This window comes from Myodes glareolus, chromosome 4, assembly GCF_982192425.1.
Source record: "Myodes glareolus chromosome 4, mMyoGla1.1, whole genome shotgun sequence".
Lineage (NCBI taxonomy): Eukaryota > Metazoa > Chordata > Mammalia > Rodentia > Cricetidae > Myodes > Myodes glareolus.
The window spans coordinates 118142226-118154685 of NC_142029.1; the positions used below are offsets into that span (position 1 = coordinate 118142226).

General features: G+C 46.1%; 1 protein-coding gene and 1 pseudogene across 1 annotated transcript; one reads left to right on the forward strand and one right to left on the reverse strand.

Moving 5' to 3' along the window:
- Positions 1–827: 827 nt before the first annotated feature.
- On the reverse strand, positions 828–5940 carry LOC148122443 (uncharacterized). The gene is given in 5 exon segments (XM_087905958.1): positions 828–1050; positions 1053–3151; positions 3153–3914; positions 3916–4705; positions 5049–5940. Coding segments are annotated over 5 exon segments (4596 nt in total). The 3' UTR covers positions 828–997.
- A 36-nt stretch (positions 5941–5976) lies between these two features.
- Positions 5977–9780, forward strand: LOC125397095 (nucleophosmin pseudogene; annotated as a pseudogene).
- Positions 9781–12460: the final 2680 nt, after the last annotated feature.

The window sequence follows — 12460 nt, forward strand, 5'->3', positions numbered from 1 at the left end:
TGTCCCTGCATCCAGGGGAAGTTTGTATGGGTCCGGATGAGCTAACCTCTATGGCCGCACGCCTAGCGCGTGGCAGGTTGTCCTCAGAGTTGATAGGATCCTCGATGGGAACATCCCAGGTGTCTAAACCAGCTGCTAATTGACAAAAGTCTGGGGTCAGGGGCGGCCACCAGGTGTTGAGGGCATGTTGGCCAGTTTTCTTCCAGACTATTTCCCCGGTCTGGGAAATAATCTGCCAAGTTAAGGAGTAAATTGTGTGGGGGCTTCCATTACGAGCCCCCATGGATCCCGAGATCAACATTGGAAAGAGTAATACCCATAACATTATTCCCGCACCAGTCTTATCTTTAGGGGGTTCTGGGAGCGTTGGACCTTCCATCCTTTCTTATGGCTAGTCGTTTGTTCTCCTGGGCTGGCGGCTTTCACGTGTGAGGCGTGGATCCAAGCAGCAATTCCGTCCACCTTAAGCGTCGTTGGGGTGGTCAGGAGAACAGTAAACGGTCCTTTCCAGCGCGGTTCCAGGTTCTTGGTCTGATGTCTACGGACACAAACAGTGTCTCCAATCTGGTATTGATGGGGCACTACCGGCTGGCTGAGGCTGTCTTGGTAGGCTGCTGCCAGGGGTTTCCAGACCTCTTGTTATACCAGCTGCAGGGCCTGTAAATGGGCTTGTAGAGAAGGGGAGTTAGCATAGTCTGCAATGTCCGTATCGAAGAAATGTACGGCTGGAGGCGGTGCCCCATACAATATTTCAAATGGGGTAAGGCCATGTGGCCCAGGAGTGTTCCTGGCTCGATATAGAGCTAGGGGTAGGAGCAGCACCCAATCCTTTGTGCCAGTTGCGAGCGCTAATTTAGACAAAGTCTCCTTAATGGTTCTGTTCATACGCTCTACCTGTCCTGAACTCTGGGGTCTATAAGCACAATGTAATTTCCAATCAATCCCCAGTAACTTGGCCACCAACTGACTTACCTGGGAGACGAAGGCTGGCCCGTTATCAGATCCCAATACCTTTGGCATCCCGTATCGGGGAAAAATTTCTTCCAATAACTTCTTGGCAACCATCCTGGCTGTTTCATGTTTGGTGGGATAGGCCTCTACCCATCCTGAAAAGGTGTCTATAAAAACCAGCAAGTATCTGTACCCATACAAACCAGGTTTAATTTCGGTGAAGTCTATTTCCCAGTGGATGCCAGGCCGGTGTCCTCGGAGACGCACCCCTTGGAGGGTTTTCGAGTGGCCTGTATTAATTTGGGCACAGGCCCTGCAATTGTCTATTGTCCGTTGGAGTGCCCTATCCCTGTTCAGGAGGAATTGTCCAGTCTCCATTCTGTCTAGGAGGATTTTCATTTTCTTTGTACCCAAATGGGTCAATTTATGTAAATAGTCTATAAGTTCATGGGTTATTTTTATGGGCACTGCTATTTTTCCCCGATAAATCCATCGTCTATTCGCTGAGTTGTATTCTGCCCCCAATTTTTGGAGTAGGTGTATGTCCTCTTTATCATAGGCCCAGTCTATTGTGGATTGGACGGCCTCGGATATTAGGGGGAGAATTTGTGGTCCCAATGCAGCCTCTCGGGCCGCTTCATCCGCCCGCCGATTTCCTCTGGCCTCAGCGTGATCTCCTTTTTGGTGTCCGGGACAGTGCATAATGCTCAGTCTTTTGGGGAGGAATAAGGCTTCTAATAGAGCAAGGATCTCTGCTTTATTTTTAATTTCCTTGCCTTCTGAGGTTAAGAGCCCTCGTCTCCGGTATATTTCTCCATGTATGTGTGCAGTGGCGAATGCATACCGACTATCAGTATAAACATTCAGCTTCTTACCTTCTGCCAATCTAAGGGCTCGAGTCAGAGCGATGAGTTCAGCTCGTTGGGCCGAGGTGCCACTGGGTAATGCACTGGCCCAGATTACCTGGGTCTCCGTGGTAACTGCGGCTCCCGCCCTGCGTTCTCCATTTAGTAGGTAACTGCTCCCATCGGTGTACCAGGTGTGGTCCGCATCTGGGAGGGGCTGATTAGTCAAGTCCGTCCAGGTTCCATGCATTTCTGCGAGGATCTGAAGGCAGTCATGCTGGTCTGGTCCTTCCGGTGTGGGTAACAAGGTCGCCGGATTAAGGGCGACTACAGGTCCAAACTGGATTCGGTCTGTATCCAACAGCAAGGATTGGTAGTGGGTCATGCGGGCGTTGGAGAGCCACCGGTCAGGGGGCTGCCTAATCAAGGCCTCGATGGCATGGGGTGCCAGAATGGTCAGGGGCTGTCCCAAAGTCAGTTTGCCAGCATCCTTAATAAGGACGGCAATGGCTGCCACCATCCGTAGGCAAGGGGGCCAGCCTGAGGCCACTGGGTCTAATTTATTTGATAAGTATGCGACAGGGCGTTTCCATGGTCCAAGTCTTTGGGTCAAAACCCCCTTGGCATATCCTTGTTTTTCATCAACAAACAGTTCGAATGGCTTAGTGACGTCCGGCAAACTCAGTGCCGGGGAGGAGAGGAGGGCCCGTTTGATGTTCTCGAAAGCCCCTTGTTGTTTATCTGTCCATTCAAATGGGACCCCATGCTTGGTGAGGGGATAGAGGGGAGCTGCCATTTCAGTGAAGCCTGGTATCCATAAGCGGCAGAACCCAGCTGTCCCCAGGAATTCCCTCAACTGGCGAGGGTTTCGGGGTACAGGTATGCAGGATACAGTCGCTTTGCGTGCGGCTGTGAGCCAACACTGTCCCTTTTTTAACTTATATCCCAAATAAGTCACCTCAGTCTGGCATATCTGGGCCTTTTTGGCGGATGCTCGATAGCCCAGCCGTCCCAGGGTCTGCAATAGGGCCCCCGTACCTTGTCGGCAGTCATGTTCTGTGGGGGCTGCCAGCAGAAGATCATCCACATACTGGAGCAGGATCAATGACGGGTGTTGAACTCTGAAGTCTGCAAGGTCCCGGTGTAAGGCCTCATCAAATAGGGTGGGGCTATTCTTATAGCCCTGTGGGAGCCGGGTCCATGTCAGTTGGCCTGAAATCCCCAATTCGGGGTCTCTCCATTCGAAGGCGAAAAGGGGTTGACTTTTGGGGCTTAATCTGAGACAGAAGAAGGCGTCCTTCAAGTCTAGCACCGTATACCAGGTGTGCGAAAGTGGCAGGGTGCTTAGTAAATTATGGATTGGGGACGGTCGGGTGTATGTCTTCAACTCTCTTATTTACTTCCCTGAGGTCCTGTACCAGCCTGTAATCCTTCGTCCCTGGTTTCTTTACTGGAAGGAGGGGGGTATTCCAAGGTGACCGGCAGGGAGTCAGTATGCCTTCTTCTAATAGCCTCTTGATATGAGGTCTTATCCCCTGGTAGGCCTCATTTGACATGGGGTATTGCTTGACTGAGATTGGGGTGGCTGAGGCTTTTAGGGCTACAACCAATGGGGGCTGCTGTAGCGCTAGCCCCATACCTCCCGTTTCGGCCCATGCCTGTGGGTACTCTGTAAGCCATATGTCCAAGTCCCTGGACCCTTGTACCTTGGGGTCCTGTTCGTATAGCCGGTATTCGTCCTCCAATTGTAAAGTCAAGACCTGGAGGGGGTCCCCGTTTGGGCCCGACACTCGAACTCCTGTCCCCTCAAAATGAATTTGGGCTTTCAGTTTGGTGAGTAAGTCTCGCCCCAGTAATGGATAGGGGCAGTCTGGAACATGTAGGAAAGAATGAGTTACTTTACCAGTTGCTAATTGCACCTTCCGCTCGGTGGTCCAGCGATATTGTCTTCCGCTGGTGGCTCCTTGTACCCAAGCGGTCCGTTCACTGAGCGGTCCAGGTGACCGGGTAAGAACCGAATGCTGGGCTCCAGTATCTACTAGGAAAGTAACCGGCTGCCCCCCGACATCAAGTGTTAACCTGGGCTCAGGGGGGGGGCTCCTGGCCCTGACCTCCCTAGTCTTCATCTAGGGCCAGGAGTGAGGCTCGTGGTTTGGGGCCTCTGGGTTTACGAGTATTTTTAGGGCAGTCTTTCGCCCAGTGTCCTCTTTCCTTGCAGTAGGCGCATTGGTCGCGTTCCACACGAGGGCCTCTCCGTTCTCCCATCCTATCTCCCTGTTGACTTTCCTGGCTCTGAACTGCGGCGGCCAAGAGACGGCTCAATTCCCTATTCCTTTTTCTATCTCTAGCCTCCTCCTTTTCCTCTGCTTCCCTTCTCAATCTATCTTCCCTTTCTTCTTTCTCTCTATGGATATGGTCCTCCCTTTCTTCTTGAGTCTCCCTTTTGTTGAAGATTTTCTCTGCCTCCTTAAGTAGATCCTGTAGTGTATACCCCTGCAAATTCTCCAGCCTCTGTAACTTGTTCCTGATGTCAGGTGCTGACTGACAGATAAAGGACATTGACAAGCCGTTAGCCTGCCCTGGGTCCTCGGGATCATAAGGCGTATACATACGATATGCTTCCTTAAGCCTTTCTAAAAAAGCTGCTGGAGACTCATCTGCCCCTTGAATCGTTTGCTTTACCTGTGCCAAATTTGTGGGGCGACGACCAGCCCCTCGGAGACCCACTATGAGCAACTGGCGATAAAGGCGTAGGTGTGTCCTACCTGCGATCGTAGTAAAATCCCAGTCAGGCCTAGTGAGGGGGAAGGCAGCATCAATCTCGTTGGGCAACTGGGTTGGCCTCCCATCTTCTCCGGGAACCTGCTTTCGTGCCTCTACGAAGACCCTTTGTTTTTCCTCAGAGGTGAGGAGGGTTGTCCCGCGCTACTGTCTCGCCAGCAAGAACAACGCAGGGCACGTAGGATCCTTCTGCAGAACAGCTTTTTAATGCGTCTTGAGAGCGAGAGCATAAGCCGACATGGCGGAGACCCAGAGCGAGGCGAACCCAGCCCTTATATAGGAAATAGTCCCCGCCTCGGACGTGTCACTCTCAGATTGGTCAGCTGCCCATCATCCCAGATGACGCCTCGGGAGAGGCAGGGACTACAGTGTTGGAAATTTGCCAACACATGCGCGTTATCCTGTTCACCACGCAGTGGAACCGGATGTCAGCGCCATCTTGGAATGGCGAATGTGGTTGCGGTCCTCTACAGAGGGTCTGTAGTAGCTGTTGACAATCGTCCCAGGTTGGTTGGTGTGTAAGCAGAATAGACTCTATTAAGCTAGTTAATGCCATAGGATCCTTGGAAAAGGGAGGATTGTGTTGTTTCCAGTTGTATAGATCAGAGGCGGAAAAGGGCCAGTATTGAAACTGGCCGTTATTTCCCTGTCGCAGGGGAAATGCTTGAGAGGTGGAGTCCGGGGGAGACGGTTCCCGGTTTCCCCGGAGCCTGCTCATGACAGGGGAGGCAGTAGGTGGGGAGCTCCGTGACAAGGGCGAGGACGTCGCAAGATCTGCTTCATTATTTTCGGGCTCCTGCTGGGGGTTGTAGGGGGGAGGATCTTCGGATAGGAGGTCGACAAGAGGGGAATTTGGGTCAGGGGGAAGGACAGATGGCTGCTTATGGGTCTCCTTCGGTCTCCCATGTAGTTTGGGGGTCTCCTCCTTCGTCAGTGCAGGATAAAGGGAGGAGACTGTAGGGGTGGGAGTCTTTGATAGGGAAGGCAGAGGAGGGGAAGGCAGGGGAGGAGTCGGGGCCGAAGGAGTGAGACCTAGGGAGGGTTGGGATTTCTCTGGAAAAATAAAGGGGGCCACCCAGGGGGGTGGGTCATTAGTCAAACTTTCCCAAGTAACGATATAAGCGACCTGGTCAGGGCGTCCACAGGGCCCTTTGTCGAAGACTCGTTCCTTGACCTGCAAAATAACATTCTTGTTGAAAGTGCCGTCCCGCGGCCAGCCCATGTTGAATGTGGGCCATTCCGAGGAACAGAAGCTCTGCCACTTTTTCTTCTTGACTTCGAGCGTTTGATTGCTCGCTCGTTTAGAGACGTCTGACCAGTGTTCTAGAGTAAGGCTCAGAGGGGTAGTTAAAGACTGCCCCATGCTGGTGTTCCAGTAACAAACAGACTAACCTCAAAGATGCACAATAGGACAAACAGACCGACAATCAAACACGCTGCGCAAACGGAGGTTACAAAGGAGCTCCGGACACCCCACCTCCCAAACGAGCCCCGTACCCTCGGACAAAAGTCCGACTCTGGTCGTGGGTTCAGACAAACGAGCCCCGTACCCTCGGACAAAATCCGATTCTGGTCGTGGGTTCAAACAAATGAGCCCGAAGAATCGAGCTCCCAAACTCCTTCGGGACGTCTCCCAGGGTGCGGGGGGGGGGGAAGTCTGAGCCTGTCAGCTCCTTTCCGAGGCCCGCCCAAATACAAACCGACCCAGCTGAATCGAACAAATTCAAATTCGCAGCGCAACAATCAGACGCAAAAGACGTAAGACAAGTACAGGACATAGAACATAGAACATAGAATCTTGGCCAGCTTACCTCACCTCCCGGCAGTGATTCGGCGGTCTCTGGGATAGGGGCCTCAATTCCCGGCCAACGCACCAAATGAAAGACTCCCGTGGGCCTCTTCCCTCGGGAGAGACCCCGTGCCCAAAGATCAGTCGAAAACACGCAGCCGGATGCAAACAGCAAGAGGTTTATTGGATACGCAGGTACCTGGGGTGACAGAGTCTCTTGGAGGACTTGCGCCCCGCAGGTTGGGGGTGAGGGGTTTTTATAGGAGAGCAAAAAGCGAGGTTTACAGAAGCAAGATGCAGGGTGGTAAATTTTTAACCTAAATAACAATGAGGGGACTACTCAGCGGTTTACTGTTCCTCCTATCCTGCCCCCCCTTTCCTGGCTGGCGACCAGATGTCTGATTGCACAGCCCCTGACTCGTGAGAGCCTCGCTTTATACGTGACTCAGGCCTCGCAATCCTCTCTTTCTTTGTTTCTATGTCCAGTCCATAAATCTCCTGTCTCGCAGCCAGATAAGGCTATCTTTGCTCTAACCTCAGGTATCTTTGCTCAGCATTCCGGAGGCACTGAATTCCGGAGGCCTTTAATGGAGCTTGTTATCTGCTCAGCATTCCGGAGGCCCTGAACTCCGGAGGCCCTTAATTAAGCTTGCTATCTGCTCAGCATTCCAGAGGCCCTGAACTCCGGAGGCCCTTAATTAAGCTTGCTATCTGCTCAGCATTCCGGAGGCCCTGAACTCCGGAGGCCCTTAATTAAGTTTGCTATCTGAAAACCTTTGCAGAACGGCATAACTGTGGTTAAGACGAGTTGGGGTCCTTCAAAGCGATCCCAAAAATGCTATCAAGAAACTTCTACAACTCAGAAACACTTTCAGTAATGTGGCAGGATACAAGATTTACTCAAAAAAAATCAATAGCCCTCCTTTACTCAGATGATAAAAGGGCTGAGAAAGAAATCAGAGAAATATCACCCTTCATAATAGCCACAAATAGTAGTATAAAATATCTTGGAGTAACTCTAACCAAACAAGTGGAAGACTCATATGACAAGAACTTTAAATCTCTGAAGAAGGAAATTGAAGAAGACACCAGAAAGTGGGAAGATCTCCCATGCTCTTGAGTAGGCAGAATTAACTTAGTAAAAATGGCAATCTTACCAAAAGTCATCTACAGATTGAATGCAATGCCCATCAAAATCCCTTCAAAATTCTTCACAAACCTTGAAAGAATTGTACTGATCTTCATATGGAAAAGCAAAAAAAAAACCCACAAAAAACAAAAAACAAACAAACAAAAAAAACGCAGGTTAGCCAAAACAATCCTGTACAATAAAAGAACTTCTGGAGGCATCACAACCCCTGACTTCAAACTCTATTACAGAGCTACAGTACAGAAAACAGCCTAGTACTGGCATAAGAACAGACAGGGGGATCAATGGAACCGAATAGAAGACCCAGATATCAATCCACACACCTTTGAACACCTGATTTTTGACAAAGAAGCAGAACATATCAAATGAAAAAAGGAAAGCATATTTAACAAATTGTGCTGGCATAACTGGATATCAACATTTAGAAGAAGGAAAATAGACCCACATCTATCACCATGCATAAAACTCAAGTCCAAATGGATCAAAGACCTCAACATAAATCCAGCCACACTGAAACTTACATTAGAGAAAGTGGGAAGTACACTTGAATGCATTTGCACTGGAGACCACTTCCTAAATATAACCCTAACAGCATAGACACTAAGAGAAACAATTTATAAATGGGACCTCTTGAAACTGAAAAGTTTCTGTAAAGCAAAGGACACGGTCAATAAGACAAAAGAATAGCCTACAAAATGGGAGGTCTTCACTAAATCCACATCAGACAGAGGTCTGATCTCCAAAATATACAAAGAACTCAAGAAATTGGTCATCAAATGAACACATAATCCAATAAAAAAGTGGAGTATAAACCTAAACAGAGAACTCTCAACAGAGGAATCTAAAATGGCTGAAAGACACTTAAGGAAATCTTCAACATCCTTAGTCATGAGAAATGCAAATCAAAACAACTCTAAGATTTCAACTTACACTTGTAAGAATGGCCAAGAACAAAAGCACTGAATACAGCTTATGCTGGAGAAGTTGTGGGGAAAAGGGAACATTCTTCTTCATTGCTGGTGGGAATGCAAACTGGTACAGCCCCTTTGCATGTCAGTGTGGTAATTTCTCAGAAAATTAGAAAACATCCTTCCTTAAGACCCAGTAATACCACTTTTGGATATATATACAAAGGATGCTCAACCATGCCACAAGGACATGCGTTCAACTATGTTCATAGCAGCGTTGTTTGTCATAGCCTGAACCTGAAAACAGCCTAAATGCCCCTCAACCAAAAAATGGAGAAGGAAAATGTGGTACATTTACACAATGGAGTACTACACAGCAGAACAAAATAACAACATCTTGAATTTTGTGAGAAAATGGATGGAGCTAGAAAACGTTATTTTGAGTGAGGTAACCCAGACACAGAAAGACAATTATCACATGTACTCACTCATAGGTGGTTTTTAAACATAAAGCAAAGAAAGCCAGCCTACAAACCATAATCCCAGAGAACCTGGACAACAATGCAGACACTAAGAGATACATAGATCTAATCTTCATGAGAAGTAGAAAAAGATAAGATCTCCTGAGTAAATTGGGAGCATGGGGACCTTGGGGGAGGGTAGAATGGGGAAGGGGAGAGGCAAGGAAGGGAGCAGAGAAAAATGTAGAGATCAATTAAAAATCAATAAATAAGAAAGAAAAAATATCAGTACATCTAATTGTTTCTCTTGGGGGCTTTGAGATGACACCAGCTGTGGTCTTAAGGAGGAAGTGTGGATCAGGGCCTGTGTGCATTGGTGGACAGTACCTAGTCGCTGTAGAGGAAGACTCAGGGTCGGAAGTTGAAGATCAGGAGGATGTGAAACTCTTACGTATGTCTGAAAAAAAGATCTGCTCCTGGAGGTAGTACAAGGGTCCACAGAAAAAGGTAAAACTTGATGAAGATGATGATGGCAACAGAGATAATGTGGATGATGAGGTTGGTGACGATGATGATTTTGATGATGAGGAAGCTGAAGAAAAAAGTTCCAGTGAGATACCCCGTCCAAAAATGCACAAAAATCAAACCAAAATGAAAAAGACTTAAAACCATCAACACCAAAATCAAAGTGTTCTTCAGAAAACAGGAAAAAACTCCTAAAACACCAAAAGGACCTAGTTCTTTAGTGAAGGCAAAAATGCAAGCAAGAAAAAAAAAGGTGGCTCTCTTCCCAAAGTGGAAGCCAACTAAGTTCATTAATTATGTGAAGATTTGCTTCCGGATAACTGACCAGGAGGCTATTCAAGATCTCTGGAAGTGGAGGAAATCTCTTTAAGAAAGTGGTTTAAACGATTTGAAATATGCTGTCTTATTTAATTTCTGTAACAGTTGATTAAAAAAAAGATTTCCTGTGCAAAGATTTTTAACAATAAATCCCCAGTAATACTAATTTCATATTAACTTTTTCCCACAGGTTTTACAGGTTTTTAACCATACTCAATAAACTTATAAATCCTGAGGTACAGAATGCTCACAGACACCAAGTTCAATCTTTTGGCTATTCTGGCTTTGCTTTCTTTTTCTATCAAGGTGTCAGGTGATTCAACTAACAGGGCACAGAGGAAACTGGTATACCTAGTAACTCTAGCACCAACTTTCCAATATAATTCAACAGTATAAAACAACTTTTATATTATCCAAACCAAAAAGACATCTGAACTCCTGCTAACCTGGATCCAGTGACCAGCTCCAACCAATAAAAACAGCCATGGAGCTTGGTGACTGGCAGTAGCAGAGACAGTAAATATGTTAGACCCATTTCTGTAACAGCTCAAAGGTTGCAACAAAACTTACAGACACACCAGGCAGACAAAATTTTCCAACAAAATAGAACCAGACAGGCAGGTGATATCTCGCTAAATAAAAGAATATTGGGGTCCTGTCAAACTCCCTCCACATTCCAAATAGAGATCACACAAAAACAGAACCAGATTATTTCTCACTAGGAAGCCTCTGTAGATGCTTAGTGCATTTCTCGGCATGGCATTTCACTCCAATAACACAAGAACTGAAGGCCTCAAAGGCTTGGACTTCATAGCTAACCAATCACATCATTGTCTTATGCCTCTGCTTCCCCACCAGTGAAACTGTAGATATAAACACCCACTATCGATTCGGTTCCATTGGTCCTCCTGTCTGTTTTTATGCCAATACCAGGCTGTTTTCAGTACTGTAGCTCTGTAGTAGAGTTTGAAGTCAGGGATTGTGATGACTACAGAAGTTCTTTTATTGTACAAGATTGTTTTGGCTATCCTGGTCTTTTTACTTTTCCATGTGAAGTTGAGTATTCTGTGAATAATTTTCCTGGAATTTTGATGGGTATCACATTGAATCTGTAGATTGCTTTTTGTACGATTGCCATTTACTTTGTTAATTCTACCTACCCAAGAACATGGGAGATCTTTCCATTTTCTGGTGTCTTCTTCAATTTATTTCTTCAAAGATTTAAAGTTCTTGTCATATAGGTCTTCCACTTCTGTGGTAGAGTTACTCCAAGATATTTTATGTTATTTGTGGCTGTTGTGAAAGGTGATTTTTTTTTCTTTGATTTCTTTCTCAGCCTATTTGTCTTCTGTGTAAAAGAGGCATACTGATTTTTTCAAGTTAATCTTGTATCCTGCCACATTATTGAAGGTGTTTATGAGTAGCAGAAGTTCCTTGGGAATTTTTGGGAATGCTTATGTAAACTATCACATCATTAGCAAATAGTGAGAGTTTGGCTTCTTCTTTTTCTGATTTGTATCCCCTTGATCTCTTTTTGTTATCTTATTTCTCTAGCTAGAACCTCAAATACTACAATGAATAGATATAGAGAGGGTGGACAACTCTATCTTGTTCCTGATTTCAGTGAGATCGCTTTGAGTTGCTCTCCATTTAGTTTGGCTGTTGACTTGCTGTATATCGCCTTTATTGTGTTTAGGTATGTTCCTTATATTCCTGCTTTCTCTAAGACCTTTATCATGAAGGGATGCTGTGTTTTTTCAGAGGCTTTTTTAGCATCTAATGAGACAATCATGTGATTTTTTTTTCAGTTGGTTTATATGCTGGATTACGTTGACAGATTTTCGTATGTTGAAGCATCTGTACATCTCTGAGATTAAGCTGACTTGATCATGGTGGATGATTTTACTGATGTGTTCCTGAATTTGGTTTGCTAGTATTTTATTGAGTATTTTTGTACCAGTGTTCATGAGTGAGACTGGTCTGTAGTTCTCTTTCTTAGTAATGTCTTTATGTGGTTTGGGTATCAGGGTAATTGTAGCCTCATAAAAAGAGTTTTGTAATGTTCTTCTGTTTCTATTGTGTGGAACAATTTGAAGAGCATTGGTATCAGTGCTTTGAAAATCTTGTAGAATTCTGAGCTGAAATCATTTGGTCCTGGGCTTTTTTTTTTGTTGGGAGACTTTTGATTTTGATAACTTTCTTTCTTTCTTTTTTTCTTTCTTTCTTTTTTGCAGTCATAGGTCTATTTAATTTGCTTATCTTGTCTTAATTTAATTTTAGTAAGTTATTTTTTTTTTATTTTCTGCTCTCTGGGGGTGATGGCATCTAAAGGGGATCCACTCAACTCTCAGCCAAAAAGTAAGAATTCTTTTCTTAGACTCCTTATGGCTGATAACTTCTCAAATATATGTTCTTACTTTTCACATTACTCTTTCTTAGACTTTCCTGCTAAGGGGACTGTGAAGTCACCTGATGCAAGTGAGAAGGAAACACAGAACATACAACAAACTGGCTTAGGGGTTTATTAGTGTGGACGTGTACAGGCCTGGTGAAGGTCGGTGTGCAGAGAGAGAGAGAGAGAGAGAGAGAGAGAGAGAGAGAGAGAGCCGAAGATGATGGGTGTGATGATCTGTCCTGTCCCTTTAAGATACAAGCCCTACCCACTCCCTCCCCCATCTGGTAAGGCAGGCAGATACTCCTTCCTGCTTGCATCCTGCTCTCTTCCCTTTTCC